The following is a 25,768-nucleotide window of genomic DNA, read 5'->3' as shown; positions in this document are numbered from 1 at the left end:
TGCCTGAACTTTTGCTGGTATCTCATTGTTCTCATTCTGTCTGACCTTCATACCACTTAGTAGAGGAAAATAAGTATGGAAAATAACTTTCTGCTGCTGTATGGAAATGATTTTATAATAGATGAAATCATTTGCATAGTATATAATAAATATCTTTTATATATTTATTTTGCATAAAGGTACTATGGAAATTAAGTCAGATATCCAATTAAAACTACTGTCATGCTATCCTCTATGAAAAGGAATTGTTTTTTTTTTTTTTCCTTAGATTTAGTGAAGCTTTATAAAACTACTAAAACTAAACTAAGTACTTTTTATAAAGGTACTAAAACTACTTCTTAATACTAAAAATGCATTTTAATCGAAAGATCTTAAGGATATGTATCCTTATAGGAGCTGTCTAGAAGAATGGTGTCTTTCCTGAGATGGATAAATTGCCTCCTTTCCAAAATCTTCAGAGGGAATTGGGGAGCAAGGGATTTAATTGTTTGCAGATGTACATTCTCAGAGTGTTTTTAGCACTGAAAAACAGTGGAAGCAATGCCTTGCACTGATTCTCCACTTGCTTAGGGTGAATATAAAATGATACTTAAATTTATGGATCCAGACTGCCTGTGAATCTAGCAGATAGGCCTACCCCTCTTCAGCCAATAGGCATCTCTAATATGACTTTTGCTTGCTATATCAGGATCCCTACCTTATTTTTTTGTCCTTTGACTTTAAACACCTTCAGCATTTTTACTTGAACACAGCAATGGGTTTACATTTTATTTATAAATACTTGTGTTAGTTTTCATGAGAATTGCATATTCCAGCTGTAGTTTATTTTTTAAAATCCTTCAGCACTCATACTGTGTTGCAGTCTATGTTATGATATTTTTTTTTAATTCCAAGAAAACCAATGACCAGGACCTTTTCAAAACAGGGTAATATTTTTCAACTATGAAGACAGCATGCGCAGGTTATATTCTCCCAAAACAGCAAGGGCCAGTTTTTTGTAATTGTGGTTACAGTTGTGTAACTTCTAATTCATATTAAAAAAAAATCTTAAAATATAAGTGCACTGCAGTAAAAATATGTCTGTTTTGGTATGAATTTGCAATTGTAAGAAAATTAACTGACAGTTCTCTTCCAATCTTTTCTTCTTTTGGTACTTGCATTTATTTGAGAAAAAGACTATCATTTTTAAGTAAATAATTTGAGCATATTTTCCTGCATAGTATGTCAATACCCAAAGAAAGAAAAAAATCTGTAACTTGCCCTCACTTTTTTTTTCTTTTCTTTTTTAAAGAAATACATTTAAAGAAATGGGATGGAGGAAAGAGACTGACACCAAAAATTGGAAGTGAGAAATGATATTTTATTGCTTGTATTGAGCTTGGGGAAAATAATTTGTCAGTCCCTTTCTATCAACCACAGATTCAACTGACTGAAAGATTGATTAGAAAGTACGCGTACCTTCACAGTGGGGGGAAATACCAGGTACAAAGAACTTTTACACCAGCAGAAGCTTAAGAACTAGTAGCTAGGAAAATGAAACTAAAAAAATGAAATTGAAAATTTGGTATACAATTTAACTGACACGATGATTACCAAAAAAAAAAAAAAAAAAAGGAATAAAAAGGACAAAGCACAGTGCTTGATTTCTCTTGATAGCATTCCTCTCCATTTCTAGGTAGACTCTAGTATTAAAGTTTCTGGAAACTTTCTGGATTCTGAACGAAGATAACCAGGAGGCACTTTTCCTTAATATAAGAAGTTTTAATGTCATCAGGCATATGTGGCTTAAAATTTATAAAACTATCCTAATTTATTTGTGTTTTCCCAGTCTAACTCTTGAAATATGCATTGTGATTACATTTTTTTTCCCTTTTTTGGAATAGATTTTTTTTAAAAAAAAAAAACATGTACGTAGGAAAAACAGTGATTTTTCTGAACCTGGGCTCCAAATCTCAAAGGACTGACTTTAAGGTAAGATCATTTATATGACAGGAGCATCAGGATACATTCCAATTCCCCCTGGAAAAAAAATATCAGTGAGTACATATATGCAAGAGTAATTACATGGACAACAGACAGTGCTAGTGTATATATGAGTCTCTGTTGAAATCAATGATATTCACAGTCATCTACCAACTCACTGAAGCGAAGCTCATAAAATAATCTAAAGTTGGCCATGATGCATGTAACTTTGCATTTAGCTTTCTCTCTCTTTCCTTCACATGCTTGACTCAAATATATTGCAGAATAACAAATATTAGATCATGTCCTGCCACTGCCATTGCGATATCCTTTCTTGCTGTTGAAGTTCTCTCATCTTGTTGCAGAATTTAGACTCAACTTATTTAGACATGATATTGCTACTTTCATACAAAACTCACTTTACACACATAAGGGGTGTCACAGTATCTTCTCTTCATTATGGTAAGCACTATGAATAAGTGAAGAATTTACACAATTAGCAGCCAAAATATAGACAAAGGGAAGGGGGGTTTCAAAAAACAGAAGAATTCTAAAATAACCTGTGAGTAGTGTTGTGTTGATTGGAGTCATCTATCTGATAAAATAAAATGGAGATTAGTGCAGAAGTTAAATAATTACCTGTATCAGCTTTCCCATAAGTCATCTGAGTGTGGTATTGGGGTATTTGTTTGTTTTTGTCTTTGTGATTACTTATTTACATAAATGAAAGGATCTGTGGTCTTGGAAAAAAATATTTTTCTAACTTACAGGTTTTAAAGCACGAACAAATATATATTAAATTAAAAAAAGTCACTGCACAGCTTTAGCCAAACAGGTATATCATAGTCTGGGTGTAATTGCCAAAGTGACATTCTACAATTAAAAAACTGTAAACAATGTTCAGTAAATAAAATGTGAAACTGTCTGTGAGGTTCAATTGCTATAAAATTTTCTGTGGCCTTGCACACAGAGAAAGCTCGTATGTCTTCGTCCCCCAACAGCATGGGAATCAGCCTGGTATGAAGGGCAAGGGAATGACAAAGTATCTTTTATGCAGCATTGCCTTGCTTGGAGCTGTAAAGCTGGTGGGTAAATGAGCTTTCCTCCTGTGATCTACAACACCGAGTTCCTGTGAATGTTTAAGCCATCAAAGGCATTTTAAGCCTTACAATATACTCTAAGACAGTTCTTTTAAATAGTGCTAAGCGAAGTTCAGAGTTTCCTAGGTTAATCAGTACACTATATAGGTTAGGAAGAGCTAAGGTGGACCATTGCTGTGTATGGGATCAACCTTCGTATTATCTGTTAACCCAAGGTTCTGCCTAGCTGATTCTTAAAATGGTCAAACAAAAGATTTTTCTTATTTTACCATAGCATATAAATTCAAAGCCTGCAATGTCATGAATGGCTGTCCATTGGTTATTTGCATTACATATATATATATGCGTGTATATATATATGCATATATGTGCATATATATTCACATGCACACACACCCCAAGGCAAATCCTTATTTTAAAAGCCATCTGAATTCTACTGAGTTCTGTCTGTATAGTGGTATATGCACATAACTGAAACATTTAAAAAACATTCATATTATGAAATAGCTTTCACATTTTGCTTAACATATTGACTCGATTTTGTGTTGAGTGTCATGCCCTGAAAATAAATACAGGAGGTGAAATAGGTAAACCACACTTACTGTGGTAGACCATACCAGGTTATGGTATTGTGTTTGGGATCTAAGAATATAAACCAGGCAAAACTTGTAGATCAAGATAACACTTTATAATTAAAAAAATGACAGAACTGAAAAGATGCATAAACTTTTGGATACAAATATCCTTTTCACGTCAGGGTTTAATTAAGCATTTATCATGTTTTCGTATTTCCTATTATATCAATATTTACATAGAAGATACTATTTGATCTCATATACTTGCCTCCTACATACAAAAATGACACTTTTATCATTTTGATATATGGAAAAATATTTATTGTCTTCTGTTATGATCTAAATTATGTTTGTCTTCTGTAATAATAAATGCTCATCTCATAGAATGAACTAGAGTTTTAACCTGTTCAGAAAACTATGGTTTAACATCTGAATCCAAGCACACCTGTGGTTATTAAATCTATTATAATCACGTAGTTGACCACAGAGTCAGTGGTTTTAGATGCCCGTTAAGTTCTTGTGCAAATGTTTACCAAAAAAGCATATAACCGATGTGCCTTTTATTTTCTAAACTTAATGACCAATTGGATTACCTCTGCAAAACTCCTAGGTGTTTGAAGTGAAAATTTTGGATATTCTCCTTCATGTTCAGAAATGTTAGCTATAGTGGCCAAATGGAGCTGATATCTGAATTTGGTAGAGTAAGGATTGAAATTCTTGGATGTTTTTGAAAGAGAAAGCTTTAGTCTTTAGTCTAGAAGACTATAGATGGGAGGGACAATTAAGTACAAAGATACTGAATGCTTCTGCTTCAGCAGTGCCAGAAAGACTTTTTTGGCATGTTTGCTGAGCATGGCAGAGAGGAAGATCTCTTTTCTTACAGTCTTTCATCCTGATATGGAATTTGTTGAGGGATTGTAACTATTTTAACACTTTCAGAATCCAGACTTAAGCTTCTTGAACCTGACAACTCTTAAAATGTTTAAATTAGGGATTGTTTTCAGATTTCTATGAGGGCATTGAGCTCTAGGTGCATGCAAGTTGCAAGCCACTGCTTTCCTTTGTTTCAGATCATGTAACTTCCAAAGTGAGAGGGAAACCTCTGGGATAGAGGGCAGGTGCTCTCAGAGCCCCTACAGTTAAATCTCAAGTTTCTGTAATTGGTCATCTCACCAATACAAGGAGCTGCAGTCATGCAAATACCTCTAGCTAATTCTGAAGAAGTTTTAATTTAAATTATGTATTGAAAAAGCCCTTATTCTCTTTCAGGAAAACTTTAAGCCTCTGATGTTAAATCACGTTTATTGAAAAAAAATAATTCATTTATCAAAAAAATACTTTGACTACACAATTTCACCCTGAAGTGCATTGATTCCAGCACCACTTTACTGGATAAAGAAGCTGGTCATAAATATTTCATTTGCAGCTGGGTGTACCAGAAATACTTTGCTCAAAAGCATTCTGTATCTTTTATGAAGAGACCTTTGGCCCACAGTATTATTAAAGACCACCAGGGATAGAAGAGTTTTAATAGAACAAAATATTAGAAGAAAAATGTCCCCTTGATTTCTAATAAAACAATTTAAATCCCCTACAATCTATCTTTCCTGGATTTAGACACCTGGTTTACATATGGAAATCCTATTAATTTTAATATCTGACTATGAATTCTTTGACTGAATGCTTATGATCAAGTATAAGCATTCATAGAAATGTGTCACTGCATTGAGGCTTTCATATTTCAGAGAGAAATGAGACTATAGTAACTTTTTCTAAAGCTCATCCTATTAAACACACAGGCTACCCTTCATTGTCTTGAGAAAAAGTTTAGGCATTAACAGCAACTGAGGGGAGACTGCAAAGATTCAAAAAACTTTATTTTCAGATAAGCCATTCTGGTAGTCTGCTAAGCAGCCTGCTGAAAGCTGCAGGTGCCTGACGATCTTGGAGTGCTGCTGTGATCTTGAAAGAATATGCGTGTTGCCCTGGGAATAAATCTAGGATTGAAGTAGATGCTGGAGCGGCAGAGCAAAGAGCGAAGTGAAGTGTGAAGTGTTCTGGAGTTCTTTCATCCTCCATACTCTGGTTTACTCAAAATAGCCTTTCAAAATAGGTTACACAAAATGTCTTAAACTTCATGATAGAAAGTGGAATATTTTGGTGGGAAGAATTTAAAATAGAAACTCTCTGTCTCAAAATCCTCAACTGATAATGGAGAAAAAAAAAGTTTCTTAATTTTGGCAAAAAAATCATTGCATACACCTGATTTTTTTCTTCATTTTTTTTTCTTTATTTCTTCTTCTTCAAAAGTGTCAGAGACTACATAAGCTAAGAAAATGTCCATGTTATTTATGTTATTTACTTGTGTCAGGTATTTTTTTCATCTGTTTCATATTGCTGATATTTTATGAGAATGACTCCTATAGAAGACATTTAATACAAAAACAAAACAAACACAAAATTCTTGTATGGATCATCTTTTGAGGAAACATTAAATATGGGGCAAATATGGTAGTAGGTGGTAATTCTGATAGCATTGTTGTTAGACTTTTATTGCTTCAGCATTCAACATCTAAAACAAATTCCAATGAGTTCTTCTCTTAATTTCCCAACTGTCAGAAGCCATGATTATCTCTAATGCACATAAGTGCCCCATACTGGAGATATAGAAGTAGCACTTAATAATTTGAAATATTTTGCCAGTTTCATGGAGAATGAGTGGAACAATTATCCCATATAATAATAGGGGGGGCATTTCACAGTCAACCTTGGAACAAATATGTGAGTGAATAATGAAGGCAGAATATGTTTCTCTCTTGAGATACTACCCCTCACCTTGATGAGCTCTTATAAACAGAAAGCCTGTTAGCAATAAACAGCTGCTGTGATTACTGAATGAACAAAAATCTTTCACTTGGTTGTCATTCAACAGTTGGTAGACTGCAGAACTCCTTTAGGGAGAGAACATTCACAGGTCAGTATTATCAGACATAAATACAATCACTTTCTCTTGCAGGGTGTATATGAAGCAAATTAGTGAGTGAGGCAGCACATTTGGGGACAGTGCAGCATAGAGGTGTAGCCTTTTGAACCACAGAAACCCCTACAGCAGCACAGATATCTGGTCCATAGGCTAACACCATCATTTTTTCTGACTTTTTTTTTTTTTGGTATACCTAAGCAGATGGAGGTAAAGATGCATTCAAAACAAAACCCTTGGTTTTGTAAGAGAGGATTGTCCCATTCCATCGGAGATGGCAGTGGAGATAGATAACTTTTGATTTCTCCTCCAAAATAATTCTTGCAAAGCGATAGCTGATTCCTTTAGCACTGCCCTCTCCTAAAAATAACTTCTATTTTGTTATATCCAGTGTTGCTGCAATGGAGAGTATTTTAAGTTACCTTTGACACTGAGATTTTATTGATTATTTTATTGAATAATTCGTTGAACTATGTAAAAGTCAAGTATATGATGTGATGTGTTCTGTGAGGGACAGCAAAGGGGCGAACGGGTCATGTAGACATCCAAAAGTAGTAGTTTAGTGTTAGCTAGAGAGCAGCTGCTGGTGTACTCTCTCTTCCTTGTCTGAGATGAGCAGCAATCAATGTCATCGTGATTTTTACATCTCTGCTAGTACATTAAGCAGTACCAGGACATAGGCTGGGGCACTAATGCTTAAGCATCTATACTGCTGTTAGATGGATTTGCAGCACAGCTTTTTGCATGGGTCAAGTAGCACTTTCCCAAATGACTCTTGGGCACAATTCAGAAGTCGGTGTAGGCCGGTGACTGCTTTGAACAGGCAAACTGGATGCAGCCTGTTTTACAGGCTCAGAATATGCCAAAAGCTTTCAAAGTGGTAGGACATGTTCTGGAACTATTTAATTTGGAATACATGTACCCAGCACATCTCCTGCACATCTCACAGCTTGTGAAGTCCCTAGAGCTAATTAGGAAGCCTAGTGATATAGACAGTTTTCTGGTGTTCTGTGTACAAGGAAGTCTTGTTTTTTCTTTTATTTTCTCTTTTTTATTATTTTTTATTTTTTGATGTGGAGATCATCCTTACCACGTTTCAGTGCTGTAGTACAGAAACAAATAAGGATTTAATGAAATTTTAGATCATTTCAGTATTAATCTCTTTTCCATTACTTCCAGTAAATAATCTTTTAAATAAATAATAGCAGACAATCTCCCTTAGTTGCACATTAAACAAGTATTGTAATAAAGTAAACTTTTCCTTTGATAAAGCATCAGCGTCGCAGATGGCTTCATTGTTCAAATAGCCACAATACTAATTTGGCTGTCAAGATTGTGATAAAACTGAGGAGAATGAAAATACCTTATGGTGTTCCATATGCTGTTTGGAGCTTAGGGTGAGACAACCACAACTGAAGTGGACAAAATGTTGTATTACATTAAAAAAAAATTGAATTATGCTTGTTTTTTTCTTTCTCTATTTTTTTTAAACCACGCTGGTGGTGATGGAGTCCCAAACAATTATGGAGAAGACATGGAAATTGTTTAACAGTGCCTGATTATGAGTGCTACTTACAGTCACAGTCTCCTAAAACATCTAAATAATAATTTTCAGATCCAAAGAGTCATGAAAGTTAGTTCCATATAGGTTGTGTTGTTTAGAACATTACCAAACATATTTAAAAACAAAACCAACCAACCAACCAACCAAAAAAAAAAAAAAAAAAAAAGGACACTCCAAATTCAGGTGAATTATGAAATGGCAGTTCTGAGAAATACATCCAGAGTAAGTTTTAGGGAGAAGAAGATGGCTTCTGATTTGCAGTACCATTTAAGAAATCTTGCCCCCCACCAGATTCTTGAGAGCTGAGGCAAACCAGATTCAAGCCTGAGGACAAAGATTTTTCAGAAAATGGAGTGGAATTCTACACCAAATGTTTCCTAGGATGAGAAATCTGACTACTTTTATTTGTTGTTACTCCAATTCCTTACAACCTCTTTAATGTCTAAACAGTACTAATGTATTTCCAGTTTTACCTTTCTCCTTAAAACATTCACAGGTCTTTGTCAGCTATTTGGACAGGTGTACCTCTTCTTATGCGTTATTAAAAAATACATATTTCAGTGTAGCTATAGTTTATATTTAGCTAGAACTAGCATATTTTTCTATATGACTACTTTTTAAAAAGTCACATCTATACAAAAGGATGGCTTGCACAGAAATAAATGTACAGTAATCAATAATGAAATGGTACTTAAAATCAAACGAGAAAAATGCATACATACATGATAGATGCACTTTTAAGAAAATACAACAAATATTATACAAGGGTCAATCTTGGGTGTTTGTTCTGGCAGAGGTTATGCAAAGTGTGTAAATGCACCATACTGCAATTAGACTGTTCTTTTTAAACTGTGTTTCTTAACCTATTACGGCAGGTCCTAATAGTTCAAAGTCCAATTTGATTTAGTAGCAAATCATTGCAGAGATGTTGGGAGCAAGAAATGATGTTTGTGAAATGTCTTAAACTGTTTTTATTCACATTTCATCTGTATAGTTTCAGTGTAATTAACATGTCCTCATTAAGCATGCACTTTCTTGGAAATGCACTTCTAAATATAAGCCAGATTGCCTTCTCTTTTGAAAAGCTTCAGGGAAGAAGAAATACTAGAAAAAAAAAATTAGACTTCAGGTTGCTAGTTGTATAAACATTACACACACTTCGGTAAGATGCATGTAAGTACTTAAATCCTCTAGTGCTTTTGTAATAGTGATAAGATTATAAAACCTTGACTATGCAGTATGTTTTGTTTAATCATGCAAATACATCAAGATAGAAATACCTTGATAGATTCTTGTCTTCCATCATAAATAAAAGTGTGCTTTTTTGTAAAATGATTTTTTTTTCATTCTGTATCAAAATCTTTTTAAACTGCTTGAAATGTAAAGAGCTACCTGAACCAAAATTTAATGTAGTGGCAGACTGACTGTGCAGGAGTGTGTGACTTGCAGTGTCTCAGACCTGTCTCCAATTGTGTGGGCTACGTGAGGAAGCTTCTGCACTCCTACATGGGTCTTCAAACCAGAGGGAGACATTTTTATTTAAAACAATTTTATAAGTTAAGTCTAACTTCCAACTGGTCATGCTCCTCCTTCATCTCCTTCTGTACAGTTGTATGAAAGCTCTTGCTTGTATGTGTAATTTCATATTTCATGGTTAGAAGGCTCCTCATTTTCAACCTGTTTGTCATTAGTTCTTACACTTTAAATTTTGTCCCAACTCTGCCTTCGGATTATGTAATGTTTCCTGTGACGTGGTGTTTGCCTTCCAGCGTGGTGAGTATATTTTATTCGTCATTTTTCCAATCAAAACTGTCTTCCAATATCCTCTTAAAAGTGCTCCAGTCTCTTGATCATTTCAATAGCTCTGCGCCTGCTTCAGATTGAATTGCTCTTACTTGGACAAGGATAGTTGTATTTGTATTCAGTCCTCCAGATGAGGTCCTAGCAGTTCCTTGAACTTCCTCTTTGATAAGCACCTTGTTTTAACACAGAGACTTTGTTACCTCTATAGCCTAAGGGATTTGAATCACAGGATGTCTTTGATTTTTATGAGTGTAGGTCATTTGTCTAATGAGATCCTCAAAAGTTGTCTGATTAAAGAATATATTGACTCAGTTGGGTATATCAATCTTCGGTAAACAATCCTGTATTTTATTCTGTTTTCCATTACTTTCTGGCATTAACTACTCCCTCCTTAGATTCTACAGTTGTGTCACGCTTGCATACTTCCAAGTCATGAATACATCAAAGAGATTGTAATGCAATGAAATAGACAAATGCAAACAAATAAACAAAGAGAATCGGAATACAACAGAAAAGAATAGCAAGTAGTATTCCTTCCCTTCCATTTCCTTTTCAAATCTTCTCTCAGATAGAACTGTAAAGGAACCACCACACAGAACTCAAGTGGCCATTTAAACTCACTTTATTTCTTTCCAGTTTTAATTGTGAAAGTAGGAATTCTTCCATTGCCAAAAGGTCAAAATTATCTTTCTCAGAATGAGAAGGGCAGGCAACAGATGTTGTGTGCATTTGTGAAGATCATGCTGACAAATTAGAAGACAGATCGTTGAACACTGTCACTTTTTATAGGTGGGGAGAAAAGCATGAATTTAGTATGACTAAAGACTTTTGATTTCTGGTAGCAGTTAATGTTTCCATTTATACATTCTTTGTGGTCCCTGGTGCTTCTTATACGCCGTCCATGGATTGTCATGCTTAGCTCATTCTTTGCTCTCCTCCTTTATTCAGAAAGGGAGACCTAAAGTAAACAAATATTGCTCAATGACCTCAGCTTATCTAGAAAACACTGTGGTGTGTATGAGACAAAGTTAAGTGTGAGGAAATATAAAGTTCTAGTTTTAACTTCAAATTGCCTTTGCACTTGAGAGTTCTCTAGCATTGTTTGTTTGATATTGATTTTATAGTCTCATAACCAACGGCAAGTCATTTATTATATGCTTTATAATAAAAGTAAACACACTAAAAATAAAATCCATCAATCTTTCATTATTACCTGCACAAGAAAATTAAAATATCAATCTTGATGTGAGAAATGTATTAGTGTTAAAGTTGTTGCATACTCCCAAATGATTTTCATAGCTGTGCAATCCAGTCCAATTTTGTGCATCCTGAGGGACTGACAGACACAGTTGGGTAAATGCTTGTAAAACAAGAAAGCTGCAGACTTCAGAAATGATGGCTTCCAAGTATTTTATTTGGGAAATATTGCAATGATTTATGAGTGCACAAACATATAGATTTCATCAACAGATAAAAGAGATTTCATCTTGTTTTTTGAATGCACAGGTTTCTAATTGTTCAACTAAAGAAACAACTTGTCACTGTAAATCTACATAGCTTTTTTTTTTTTTTTTTTTTTTTTACTTTTTTAAATTATTTTATCTGGAGGAACTTAAATATGGTTTTGTTGTCAGGTGCGACATGAACCTGTATTTTGGATGTTTGTATTTCTGTGTTCTATAGTGAACTCTTGAGTGAAACAAAATTAAATTCATGGAATTTTGATGAAGGATGTTCAAGGAATTTTGATGAAGGAAAAGGATTTTTAGGAAGGATGTAAAACATCTACTGTTAGAAAATTTGCAGATTAAAAGCTAAAAGTTAATTCTGTGTTTGTGTGCATGGGTATATGCAAGTGCACACATACCAATAATCATAGAAGTTTGGAAGCACTCTTTTAGTAGTATATTCAGTGCTACTGTATGATATAAGGCACATGATTAAGGATTTATAGCTGAAAATTTTCGAATCGTGGTTTTAATATTTGAAAAGTATGTAAACCGGGCTCCATTTAAAAAAAAATCCTGAAAAAAATGAAGAAAACAAACTTTGCATTTCTGCTTTCTTTACTAGGGCTTTATGATCATGATGTTCTTGTATTTAATATTACAAGTGTAAGGTATATGGGGCTCACTTTAACCCAATATTCAACATATCTGTTCAATGTGATTATTTAGAAATTATTATTCAGGATGAAAATAAACTTCCTATAGCAAATTGCAATATTCAGGAGCTTTCGATCATAAAAATGTAGAATAATTTCCCTCTGCCTTCCAAAACTTCCCTTTTGAGTAATTACCTGATTTTGGGGTTCTATTAACTCGGTGTAGTCCCGATGCAGAGTTTAATTTAAATATAACATTTGCCTAATATTGAGAATAACCTTTGACTTGCCAGCTAGCAGCAAACTTTTGTCATGCTATTTTTTTTTCTTTTCCATAAGGAAACTCTAATTTATTTGAATTAATTAATTGGACTTATGTAGTCTAATTACTCACCAAAAAAATATGTAAAAACATCTGCACATTTTTAGTTGGAAAATAGTTTCAGAGTTCTGGCAACTCCAATGGTGATGCTAGCAGAAACACTTGCAAACTAGTTCAGGACCCATTATCTTTTGAAAATCAGGATTCTTGTTCTCATATTTGAATTGAATTGGAGCTTTTCTGAAAGTACCTCCGAGTAAACTTTTAGGTATTCCAGATTTTGTGGAGGAAAAACAAATGGTAGTTCCAAAATTTAACAATCTTCACATGACTAGAACATACCTTCTGAGCATTAATTGACTTCTGGAGAATATATTTTTATTTTGTGTTAACTGAATTTTAATGATCACTGAATTTATAAAGTGGTCTAAACAAGATAGTATGCAATAATTTGCAAAGTATATTTTCCCAGAAACAGAAATGAATATAGGAAATTATACCATGTTCTGTCATGTTCTCATTTTTTTGTGATCTTGGGAAAGTATGCCACTGAGCTCAGAGGCTCAGAAAAATATCCTTCCTCATTTCTGGAGGAATAAAAGTGAAAAAATTACGCATATTTCTCCCTTTTTCACAGCTGGAATTACAGTAAAATAATTTAGGTCTGTATCTTGTATGAGGTATGTATTTTGATAGATGAGTTGATGGATGAGTTTTTGGAGAAACCCTAGGATCCTTTATTAAGAGGAACGCTAAAAAAATTGAGGCATTCACATTGAAGATTTCTGTTTAATATCTAATGTGCTTCATATACATATTTGTGCATGTGTGTGAGTGTCTGTGAGAGAGAAATAAATGAAGCAGGCTAAAAATTTAGTGTTCCCAGAAGGGAACACATTGCTTAAATATGAAAAAGAACTATGAGACAGAGTAAAAATTAATTTAGCGATAGTACCAGTACAGAATAATTGTTGAATTATACTTCCTGTGGGAGGCATTTCTTTTAATTATTATTTTTCTTGTTATGTGGTTTCACCTTATCTTTATTATTCTGAGGATTTTTGAATCTCAGAACTCAACATAAAATTATTTTATTATTATTTCTATAGAACACAGGGCCCTAACTGTGGGCCAATACTCCATGTTACTTTAGATATTACCATTTTTTTTGTGCTTGCATAATCTCTGTCCCAGAAGTATATAATCAGTCCGGAGTAAACATGAAACTCAGGATCATAAAAAAATAGAAAAAAAAAAAAAAGCAGTAACTAGCCCTAGCAGACAGCGATTCAAAAGGGGCCTGTTCAACAGCCTTTTTTTTTTTTTTTTTTTTAAGAGAATGAGAATACTTTTGCTTGGAAAAAGCATTTGACTCACTACCTCCACTCAAAGCAGGACCTTCTCAGTATCTCCAAGGACAGAGATTTCAGTCTTTCTTTATACCTTGATTGAAATCTTGACTATTGACATGGTGGAGGAAAAAAATGAATTCCTCCATTTTAATTGCAGTTACCCTCATTGCAGATTGTATCTCTTGCCTCTCATCACCATGGAGCTCTGAGAAAGGGTCTGTTTCTGCCTTTGCTACACTCACTTATTAGGTTAAGATTTCCCCAGCCTAAAAGCAGCTCCTCTTCATGATGCAACAGCTCGGCTTGCCTGGCTAATCCCAGAGCGGAAGCTCCAGTCCCCAGCTGTCCTGGTGGCTCTCTGCTCAACCTGTGTCTCTCTTGTAGCAGAAGCCCCAAGCTGGGCACAGTACTCCAGCTGTGCTCCCACAAATGCAAACAAAAAGGGAGGGATCATTGTCCTCGATCCGCTGGTTTTCCTTTTACTCTTTTGCAATTGGTGATATGGTTCTTTGCTGCCAGAGCACATTGCCGCCTTCTGTTCAACTTGTCCACCAGAATCCCCAGGCCCATTTCTGCCAACCTGTTTTCTACCCAGCTGGTCCCAGCCTGCATGTTTGCATGTCCTAAGTGCCGAATTTTGCATTTGCCTTTGTTGTCTTGACATGTTTCAGAGGGAGAAATAACCTGTCCAGCTGTCATTTATTTTCTTGCTGATAAAAACAATGAAATACTTGGCTTTAAAATAAAGTAGAACTATGATATATGATAATACTGGAAGACATTCTGAAATGTTTTCTAAAGTTTGTAAAATCTCTCACCCTTGGTAAATGTTATATTCATGGTCGTAAATGTTATATTCATTTGTAAGTGAAAACACAGATCTATGAATAGAAAGCAGTAAACAATGCTTATGTAATTATTCTTTAGATATCTTTATTATCATTATTATGTCCTCCCACATTTTATAAGGAATGAGTGGAATACATTGTGCAAAGTAATATTATTTACCTATGTCTAAATAAGATAGTAAGAATTGGCACAGTATTCTTGGCACTTCTTTATTTCACGATTTACAATTGGTGGTAGTTTGGGATAAATTAACTGAAAGGTCCTTAAGAAAGGTACTTCTATCCTGTGTGTGATGAAGCTGCTGTGATAAAGCTCAAGAATGAATTTTATTATCTTTGTAACTAAAACTCTGCATCCCTTGTAGGAATATGATGAAACTCCACGTTGGCTATTTGCATGCTAAACAAGGAGTGAAAAAGACAGTTTTCTTCTTTCTGCAAAAGGAAAAATAAATGCCAGGGAGTGCTATAAAATAATCTATTCAGTCAACAACTGTATGATTTAACAGAAGACAGTAATTACTTGATATTTAGGATGTGTTTTAAGCTGAATCTTTATAACCAGTCCTAGTGTCTTCTGTTTGTTGAGTGGGTATGTTATACTCCATTCTTATACCACACGGAATTGAGGACAGTTGTCACTTGAATTTAGTCATATAATCAAAGAGTCATATAACCTTGTGAGTGTGTATTCATAACCATCTCATATTTCATGTGCTCATTGCGATAGTGACACGCAGTTTAAAAACACGTGAGATTACTAATCACAGAACCATGTGGGAGGACCTCTGGAAGTCTGCAGTCCAACTTGCTGCTCAAAGAAGATTGGATTAGAAGAGATTGCTCAGGGCATTGTCTACATGAGTTTGAACGTCTGTGAAGATGGCAATTCAACAGTCTTCCTGAGTTTCACTATTACTTTTTCACGGTGACATGTTTTCCTTGTAGAAAGGACCTTCTCATGTTCCAGCTTGTGCCAACAGCCTCTTGTTCTCTCCCTGCATGGCTCTGAGAAGAGTCTGGCTCTGTCTTCTCTACACGCCCCCACCAGGTAGTTTTAGGCATCAATAAGAGCTTTTGTCTTCTGTTCTTAACAAATCCAGTTCTTTTAGCCTCTTCCTGCTGAAGTATGAGCTAGGCCATTTTGCCATTTAATAGATGAGGTCTAGAGGACAGAAAGAGAGAAGGAAAAATAGCATTAAAAACCTTCCTGAGCCCAGGGAAACAGTAGAAATCATATGACAAAAGAATATTTAAAACAAAACACTGGGCTGTTTTGTAATCACCAGGGAGGAAAAGGAAGCTAAGATGGTACCTGGACGTGCTGTAAAGAGCTTATATATATATATATGCGCAATTTTTTTAATTCAAATGATTGATTTGTATTTTTTTTCTTGTAGGTTTACTTACAGCAGCTCTACTGAACTGAGAAAATCTTTTTCTGCCAGCAGAGAATCCGATCTAGTTATTTCTACATTAAAGCTATGATGAGTGTTTTAGCTAGACTATTGTGCAGAATTGCACAGTAAGTGTGCAATAAGTTCCTAAGTGACTTCTGGAGCAGATTTTATTTAAGCTCCCATTTTTGTTTTGCAAATTCAAATAAAAGACATAAAGGAGTCATGACAGAGAACCATATAAAGAACTTCTGCAGTTTGCACTCTTTTCTCCTTTGAGTATCTCATTATATCAACTGATCTATTTACATTAAACTGATATTATAAAAAGAGACTTGAGGAATAAATGGATACAAATGCTATAAATTTACAGTATTGCTCATGCTTGTGAATGGTGACTCTTTGCCTGTATGACCTGCATTCATGATGTCTTTAGAGGGAAATATGATGAAGAAAGAGCAATTAAATTAGATAAGAATGACAGCCAAGAGGCTAATACGGATAAAACTGTAAACCTATGCGCTTAATATTCTGCAGAAAGATATAGTGAAAGCACTTGTTCCTAGAATTGTCAGTAGGTGCTAACTATATATTTCATTAGGTAATTTGACAAAATTGAAATATATATTTCTTCCCGTTTTGATCTTTTTACAACTGATTTCTGTTGTTTAAAAAAGATGTGTGATTAAGGACATGAATGAGATAAAATATAATAAATAAATCTGTAGGCATGTCAAAACTTGCAGTGGAATGCCATGACTCCTATCAAGCTTAAGCACACAACTTTACTATTTTTAAATTTAAATAATTATTTTAGGTGTCAACAGATGTTTGCAAGTATTCAGAGCAGTAATCCAGGTGTAGATTTTCCTTTTAAAAGGTCACGGAAATAGAAGCATTTTGTTATATTTATCTGAACAGTATATAGATTAAAAATGAGACTTTCATTTTTTAGAAGAAATAAAAAGTATTTTTAGATTAGCCACTCAAAACAACATTATTCTTGTGGCCTTAAGGTCTGTCTAAAAGACAGTTATTTTTGTTAGTGCTATTGCCTCAGCAGATATCAATAATACAATTCTGTTAAAATTCTAGAGCTGTGTTGCTGCCATAGCTGCAGCAGTCTCCCCTTTACTCTTCTCCCAAAGTTTATATTGACATATATGTATACATGTATATGTATACACATACACAGAAACATATACATACATGTGTATGTATATCAGCTTCCCCCTAATACTTTTGATGGGTTTTAATCTCTCTTTTGAAGTTCAACTTCAGCGTAAGGCACAAAACAGTGCAAATACTGAAGCTCTGTCAAAGGATACTTTTAGGGGCCTCCTGCAGAAGCATAAACACCACAGATCTTATATTATTCCTTTAGTATCTTTTCTGAAGTGGCATTTCTTGACTATTTTAAATCACAACCTAGTTCAGTTTTTTGAGAAGTCGTTCTACTGCACACCATAAACGGCAAGTGTTGTGGGTTTGCCCACAAAAACCCTCAGCATGACTACACACTCTGGATGTGTAGTTACTCTCATTCTCTCCAGAGTGAGGATGATTGAATACTGGAGCAGGTTGCACAGGGATGTTGTCAAATCTCCATTCTCGGAGACATTCAGAAATCAATAGGACATGGTCATGGCCAATGTTCTTTAGATGTCGCTGATAGTCCTTGAGCAGGATGATTGGACTACATCATCTGCAGAGGTCCACTCCAAGTCAACTCTTCAGTGATTCTGTGAACTAAAGCTTAGAGATAGTAATACTGATTTTTTAAAGACATATCAAAGTGAACAGCACTGAAGTCTATCAGTTCTCTCTGTAGGTTACTACAATTTACATCATTGTGTCTGTTTGAAAACATTTTAGTTTTGTTTTTTTGTTTTTGTTTAGACTCTTTTGCTACAGCAGGCATCATATCCATGAAAAAGAAAAAAAAGACATTGTTGGTTTTGAGAATAAATAAGAATTTAGCTAAGGCAGGACTGTGCAGATTCTGTCATGGTATACTTTTATAACGAATGAGCTAACCTGCAGTCCATGCTACTTTGATCTACCCAGCTGGTAGATCAATTGATGGTTCATTGTACGTAGCTTCTGGAAATAAAAAGGAAAAAGTTGTTCAATAAATTGACAATGAAATATTGCAAACTTTTCAATTGATTGAATACTCAATTATTTTAAAAAGGGAGAAAAGCATTGTACTGCAGTAAGACAAAAAAGTGTTTAAAGGACCTTAAAATCAAATATATTGATTTTGTAGGCTTTTACTAGGTAGAAATGGTCTTGCTATTATTTCCAGGACAAGTTTATTATAGGAAGTTCTTGAGCATATGTTTTTAGTCCATCTGTTGTTTAGTGCAGCAATTTTAGTATCCTAGATTAAAAGGCTCTTAAAATTAATTTAAGTTCATTTTCAAGTGAGGCTGCTTTTTAAGTTGGAATAGAAACTTCCATTTTAGTGTCATTCTTGCAAGAAAGTCTAGGTAAATTTAGTTTTTTTTTCCCTCATCTTTGTAAGCGTACTTTGCTTTGTTTTCTTAAAATGTTTAGCTACCCTCTATACTATATATATGCCTATTCTCCTCTATAAAATATATATTTTTTATTGTTCTATGACTCTGGAAGTAAGATTCTGTGTATATCATTCATTTATGCATAAAATCAAAAGCACAGTTATTTAACCATGTGGCCAGGGAAAGAAGGGGTGTTCTCCACACTTATTAAACATCCTGACATCAGCTCTACAATATATATCGCTGACTTTTTCCTCAGTGCTTCTGACCTTCACCTCAACATTGTAATTCCAAAACTGCCTTTTCTGGCTTTCTCCTTACTTATGTTTTTTTTTAACCAAGGCACAGAGAAACAGAACAGAAAACAACATCTTGACAAAACAGGACACTATATTACATACAATTGTCATGAGGGGTTTGAAGTAAACGTGGAGAAAATGTGTAGCCATTTCTCAACAAGCAATAGCATGTCTGTTACTTTGAAGACATTTGCAAACTAGTGTAATGAGTTTAGTAAGAAAATTTAGAGGGAATAATATCATCATTTCAACAGCTTATTCAGTTCAGTGAAAGCTACCATTTATACTTTGAATTATCACCATTGACCACTACCATCTGTCTGATATTAGGCTTTCTTAGCTACAATGAATATGTGACCAGAAATGGGTCTTATGTATCCAGCAAAATGAAAAAAAAAAAACTCTCTGTGTGTGAATGGAGACTTGACAGCCTCCTCGCACAACCTATTCCAATGTTCAATCAATCACGCTCACTCTGAAGATGTGTTTTATTGTGTTCAAGTGGAATTTGCTGTGTTTCAGTTTATATCCTTTGCCTTTCCCATGCTGTCAGTCAGCACCACTAAGGAGAGCCTGACTGGCTCCATCTTCTTTGCACTTTGATCAGATCCTCCTCAAGCCTTCTCCTCTCCTCATCTGAACAGTCCCAGCACTCTCAGACTTTCCTTATATGACAGATGCTCTTGTCCCTTCATCTTCACCACCTTTGTGGCGCTTTGCTGCACTTGCCCTATGAGGTCCATGTCTCATGCTGGGGAACCCTGCAGTAGACGCAAGTGCTCCAAACATCACCTCACCAATGTGGAGTAGAGGTGGAGAATCACCTTCCTTGAGCTGTTGACTCTGCCTAATGCAGTCCAGAATGCTGTTAGCTTTCTTGGCCATGTGGTTGCATTGTTGGCCCATAGTTATATTGTTGTCCAGGAAGAGCCTCAAGTCCTTTTCTGCAAAGCTGCTTTAGAGCTTCTGCCCTCCAGCCACTAGTGTGTACTGGTGCATGGGTTTATTTCTCCCTATATGAGTTTATGCAGGAAAATGTAATTTATTATACATACATTGTCGTAAAGGTTGCCAGATCTATGCTACACTTCGCAGTTCTGCTGTAGTGCTGCCTTCTGTCACTGACTGTTGATGAATACTAACATTATGTTTTGTTCTATATATATTATGATCATGTTTGAATACTTTTACCAAAAAAATCAATATGCAGCATAATTATTTTGAATAGTGAGTTAAAATCTTTGGCATATTATCTAGTTAATTACATTACTGAGTTCGATGATATACATTTGTCAAATTTATGACAGTTGTACTGAAAGTTTCCTGTGTGCATAATTAGCAGCAGCTAATGGTCACAATGACAGATTTTCCACTATCTGCATGTAATGCACATTACATGAGAAAGGTCAATCTGATATATTCAGTTTCATAAAAAAAATCTTACAGAATCTTACAGCACAGCTCAACAGATTGAACTGTGCTAAGAAATGAAGTCCACACAGATTCTTAGGTCTGTTATAAGAATGAAGATAGACTCTCTTAGGAGGTAAGCGTAGTTCAGCTATCCTTTTTGCATATACTTTTTCTTTTAAAACACTAAATCTAATCAAATTCTTTTCAGAACACTTTTTTTTTCTCCTTAGCCTGGTCAGGCCTTGAGAAAAATGTAAAGAGGTATAGCACACACTGTGAAAACACTCTAATAGGTTAGGTCACCTTACGAAAGCTTTTACCTTCAGTGCTTCAGTTTGGCTTTATCTAACTGACTGTAGTGGACATCACATTATTTTGTGAACCAAGTATTTTGATAACAAAAGATACTAGAATACTAGCGATTCTACCAGCTTCCTCCAGGGAGTTACTGCAGACTCTCAAACCTATTGAAGGCAAAGTTCAGTACTAGGGCAGAAAAATACCTCTATTTTTTTTTTTTAATTAATGAAAACTGCACTGAAATCATACTTTTAGGGACATATATGACCTCTGTATATGACAGTTTTGGTCAACCTGAACTCTCATAATTTAAAGGGTCAACTGCATTGGTTACCTGTTATGAACCTTCAAAGGATAATTCATCTAAAAGTTTCAGAAATAGGAAGAGTCAAGTCTGTGCAAATGAAATTATTCAGCTACCCTAATGTACTTTCCTGAAATTTTTAGAAAAGCATATTAATAATGTAGTCCAATGTTTGATCTTGACAAGCAATGATATCCTGGGAACTACTGCATACATTATTGAGCATGGCTGTCATTCTCAGGTCACTCATCCTTCACTGCTTTTTTTTAGGAGGTTGTGGCAAAATATGTGCCAGCCTCAGGATGCTGCGTCCCATTATTTCTGGAGATTTGACAGACATAGTGGTAAGAAAAGTGAGAAAAAGAAAGTCATATTGTAGGAGAGCTTCCTTAATGCAGTTAGAAGAGTGATTTGCTGCAGTATGACTTCAGTGCCAGTTGTCATATATATGGCAGATATAGATTTGCTTTGATACTTCTTAACTGGATACACAGATTGCAAGAACTCTATCTGAGTAACACATTTTTCCAGACATAAAAAAAAAAAAAAGTTTGGGATGCCCACGCCGTGTGAGCGGGACCCACCGGGAAGGTGGCAATTTTAAACCCTCTGCAACTGCCTTCTCAGCTCTGATCTGGAAGGGAAGGGCTGCAGAGCGGAGGCTCGCGCCGGGGGACCTCGCAGAGCGGAGAGAAACCGCGGCCTAAGGCGCGAGGCGGGAACGCACGGGCGGTGGAAGGCAGCGTGGAGGCCACAGCCAAGGGCAGTTCCGAGGCAGCACGGGTGGCACCAGCAGGAGGGCAGCCCAAGCGCCTGGCTGATTGTCCCCCTGTACTCAGCACTGGTGAGGCCACACCTCAAATACAGTGTTCAGTTTTGGGCCCCTCACTACAAGAAGGACATTGAGGTGCTGCGGCATGTCCAAAGGAGGACAGTGAAGCTGGTGAAGGGGCTGGAGCACAGACTTCATGAGGAGCAGCTGAGGGAGCTGGGCTTATTTACTCTGGCGCAGGGGAGGCTCAGGGGAGACCTTATTGCTCTCTACAACTACCTGAAAGGAGGTTGTAGTGAGATGGGGGTCAGTCTCACCTCCAGAAAAACTACTGAAAATAGGACAAGAGGAAATGGCCTCAAGTTGTGCCAGGGGAGGTTCAGGTTAGATATTACGAAAATTTTCTACACAGAAGGAGTGGTGAAGAACAGGAATAGGCTTCCGGGGGAAGTGGTGGAGTCACCATGCCTGGCAGTGGGGAAGAAATGTGTAGATGAGGCGCTTAGGAACATGGTTCAGCAGGCAGGGTGTTGAAGGGTTTACGGTTGCACTCGATGATCTTGAAGGTCTTTTCCAACCATAATGATTCTGTGATTCTATACATACAGTTCCTGGATAAACAGATATAATGGTGAAACAACTTCATGTTACAGTGCTTTGCAAGAATGTTTGATTTGAAAAAGTGTAGAAAAGAGAAGCTCTTGTTTTCACAGAAATGCTCTGTGGAACATACTTTGGCTTGTCTGGCTTGTTCTGCAGACTCCATGTGTATCAGAAGTAGCTTTATATCATTAACCTATCTAGAGCAACAAAAAGGGAAAATTTGTAAACACAGTGTTAACATTTTAATACTATTAGTGCTGTAAAAATATGTAATGAATCATTGATGTCAACTTTTCCAAGTATAATTCTATCTATATTTTATTTCAATTAATCCAGTTCCATTAAAATATTTTATACATTCTTGCATATATGAAATAAATACTTTATTTTCAATATAGATGAGTGCCATCTAAATAAATCTCCTATTCTATGAGATCAATGCATATGAAATTGAACCATACTGTTTCCCTAGAAGCTGAGGCTTCGTCCTTGAAACAAAGCATTTATCCTCCTTTATCGTGGCTGTTGAAATAGCACAAAAGAAATCAGGTGTCATGTTGCTTGTTTCTAGTTTGCTAGCTATTCACTGAAAAAAACCTTGAGGTAACTCCTATAATTCACAGAAATCTTAGTTCTCCAGTCTGTAACACAGGTAAAACATTTACCATTCTCATCAGGATGTTAGGCAGCCCTCATTACATAGTTAACAATGGTAGAAGGTGTTGAGATTTCTTCTGGTAGAGAAAGTGGCATAAAATAGTGTTTTCTAATTTTATGTTTTTGTAAATCTTTACTCTTGGATCTGTTTGGGATTTGCCTACATAATTTGTGTTCTAACTTAGGAGTAATTATGATAACTGAAATGCCAGTGCGATTAACTGTTTTAGAAATGAATCATGGATGTGCATGCAATTATTGCATGGGTGTGCAATAATTGAACTTACATGGTAAAGTGGGACTTAATTAGCATTGATGTATTGGTATATTGCTTTACAATTCTCTGAGGATGTGCATCTATTGAATAATTAATCCTGCCAACATGTAGGTGAGTGAGACTAGTGTAGCTATGTGTATTTTGTGGATGGGTGAAGTCATGAAAGAGAAAAAGGGGGTGAAAAAAATTGTCCATGAAAACACAGAGTGCCAGAAACAAAACTTGAATTATATGTGATCTTTTCAGGCTTTTCATTTCTTTGGTGAACACTTTTATCTTTTGTGTGGTGGTACATCATTTGTTCATGACATACTTCAGTTTTTTGGCCTGTATTTGTTATGCGCTAAAGGAAATTAAACAATTTTAATTTTTTTCCTTCACTGAAAGACACGCCATTAATGATTTTCAAATTAGGTGAAGAATAATAGTAGTTCCTTTCATACACACACACACACACACACACCCACACACACCCACAAACACACAGTTTTAGGTGGAGGGTTATCTTCTTTGAACTGATAACTAGTTTCAATCATCCATTCTAAATAAGTATTTTCTGGAAAAATAAAGAAGATGACTATTAAACGATGCTGTTGGGTTAATATGAATGGACATATTCACTTTTCTGCTTTCTGCCTCTTCCTAGAACCATATTAAGAAAGATTGATTTAATTACTCATCTTCTAATAGATGAAATCGGGCAGAAAATCAATTGTGTGGCTTTTTATATGTATTTTAAACTTTAATTTATTTTTAGAAAGTAGTTAACTACAAAATTCTTCTAAAACTGTTATTCTAGCAGCTAAAATGAAAACTCTACATAAAGTTTCTATGACTGGAAACTCAGCTGCCTAGCTCCATAATGATTTAAGAATATTCTTGGATTTTTTTCAAAAGAGAAGATTAAATAGAAATGCCTTCTCTGCAAGGTGTGGGAGAAATAGCAGGTTTTTTAGGCTATTTTATTTTGAGAATGGATCTATAAAAAACTTTATTGAAGGGATATTCAATCAAGAAATGAGCTTAAAATTAGCTTTGAAAGTGATGATATCTGTTAAGAACTTAATCTTTTGTAGAAGTATATTCTGGAGTATAATTAGACCTACTTTGCATATGGAATACTGTTTTAAATAGCAATATTAAAAACACTTAACAGTTGTTTCACAAATATCTATTACTTCTTTCTGCAGATTTCAAATGTAGCTTTTTCCTTTTTTCTTTCAACAGTATTACCTAGTCATACTTGTGGCAACCCAGGTGAAATTCCTAAAGGAGTACTTCACGGAACAAGATTCAACATTGGAGATAAAATCCGCTATAGCTGTATCTCTGGTTATATCCTAGAAGGCCATGCCATGTTGACATGTATCATGAGTCCTGGAAATGGTGCATCGTGGGATTTCCCAGTTCCTTTTTGCAGAGGTAAAAATGAAACCATAAAACATCCTTAAAATGTTAATCAATATTAAAAAAATGGGGAAGGAGGGATTAGTCCAATGCACTTTTTAAAAATTTATACCATCTAATATTGTAGTCACAACTGAGAAGCAATGGTTGTCCAGAATTCCCAGATTTTATTTACTGTTTTTTCCTCCCTTTTTATTTACATTTGGAATAGCTGTAGCAATTGTATGGCATGTTTTGGCAAATGCTTTGCAAGCTTCTTCTCTTGATAACATTCTACGAGGCAGGAGTAATATCGATTCTTGAGCTATAGAATAAGAGGAGGGAAAAAAAAAGCCAGAAAGGGCCACTGGGTGTCATCTAACCACAATCCCCAAGCTCCTGCCCCCTCAGAGCAGACATAACTTAAAAGTTAGGTCAGGTAGCTCAAGTTTTTGCACAGTTGAGATTTTTAGAACTCTGAGGACCGGGATTTCCAGCTGCTTTTCTGAACTTCTCGATATTCCTGTCTGCTCACTTTTCCATCTCACCAAGCTCTGTCTGAATGGCATTTCTGCCCTTCAGGGTGCTGTATGCACCTTTTAATGATGTGTTCAGTCCTCTGTTCCAGAATCCTGATAAACATGTTTCTGTCCCATTATGAATCACTGGGGATCGCCCAGTAACTGACCACTAATTTGACTTCGATTCACTACCCCCAGTACTTCGATCCTGATGATCCAGCCATCTTTTACTTGCATTTGAGTCAGTTCATCCAGTCTCTTTCCCCTAAATTTGGCTAGAAGGATGTAATGACAAGCTGTGTAGAAAATCTCATTAAAGTTAAGCTAAATCCAACAGTCAGTCTCATCAAAGATGACAATCATTTTGGCACAAAATGACATGCCCTTGGCAAATGTGTGCTGGCTGTTTGTAATAATTTCTTCTCCTTCACATGCTTCAAAATGACTTTAATAAAGATTTCATAATTTTCTGGAAGTGTGAGGGATGCCTGGTAGTTCTACTGTAGTCAGAATCCTTATTCTTTTTTGAAATTGAGAAATGATATTTTAGGTCTTTTCTAGTAATTGGGAATTGCCCTTCATTGTCACTGTCCAAAAATGTTAAAATAATGGCCTCACGCTGGCAACACTTAGTTTCATGCCGCTGTGTGCCATGAGCTTGTACATGTCTAGTTTAGGTATGAATTGTCTAAATAGATCCTTCCTTG

At 35.5% G+C, this 25,768-nt stretch overlaps 1 protein-coding gene across 1 annotated transcript in view; it reads left to right on the top strand.

Moving 5' to 3' along the window:
* CSMD1 (CUB and Sushi multiple domains 1) overlaps positions 1-25,768 on the top strand; it is a 994,655-nt gene that overhangs the window by 472,410 nt on the left and 496,477 nt on the right. Inside the window, exon 4 of the mRNA XM_088530602.1 lies at positions 24,382-24,576. Coding sequence (XP_088386728.1) covers positions 24,382-24,576 — 195 coding nt within the window. The remainder of the gene's footprint in view (positions 1-24,381; positions 24,577-25,768) is intronic.

Source organism: Tinamus guttatus, unplaced genomic scaffold, assembly GCF_059628265.1.
Source record: "Tinamus guttatus ecotype Peru unplaced genomic scaffold, ASM5962826v1 Tinamus_guttatus_pri_ptg000383l, whole genome shotgun sequence".
NCBI lineage: Eukaryota > Metazoa > Chordata > Aves > Tinamiformes > Tinamidae > Tinamus > Tinamus guttatus.
The sequence above is the reverse complement of the archived record's forward strand: the minus strand, read 5'-3'. Positions and strand labels throughout refer to the sequence as shown.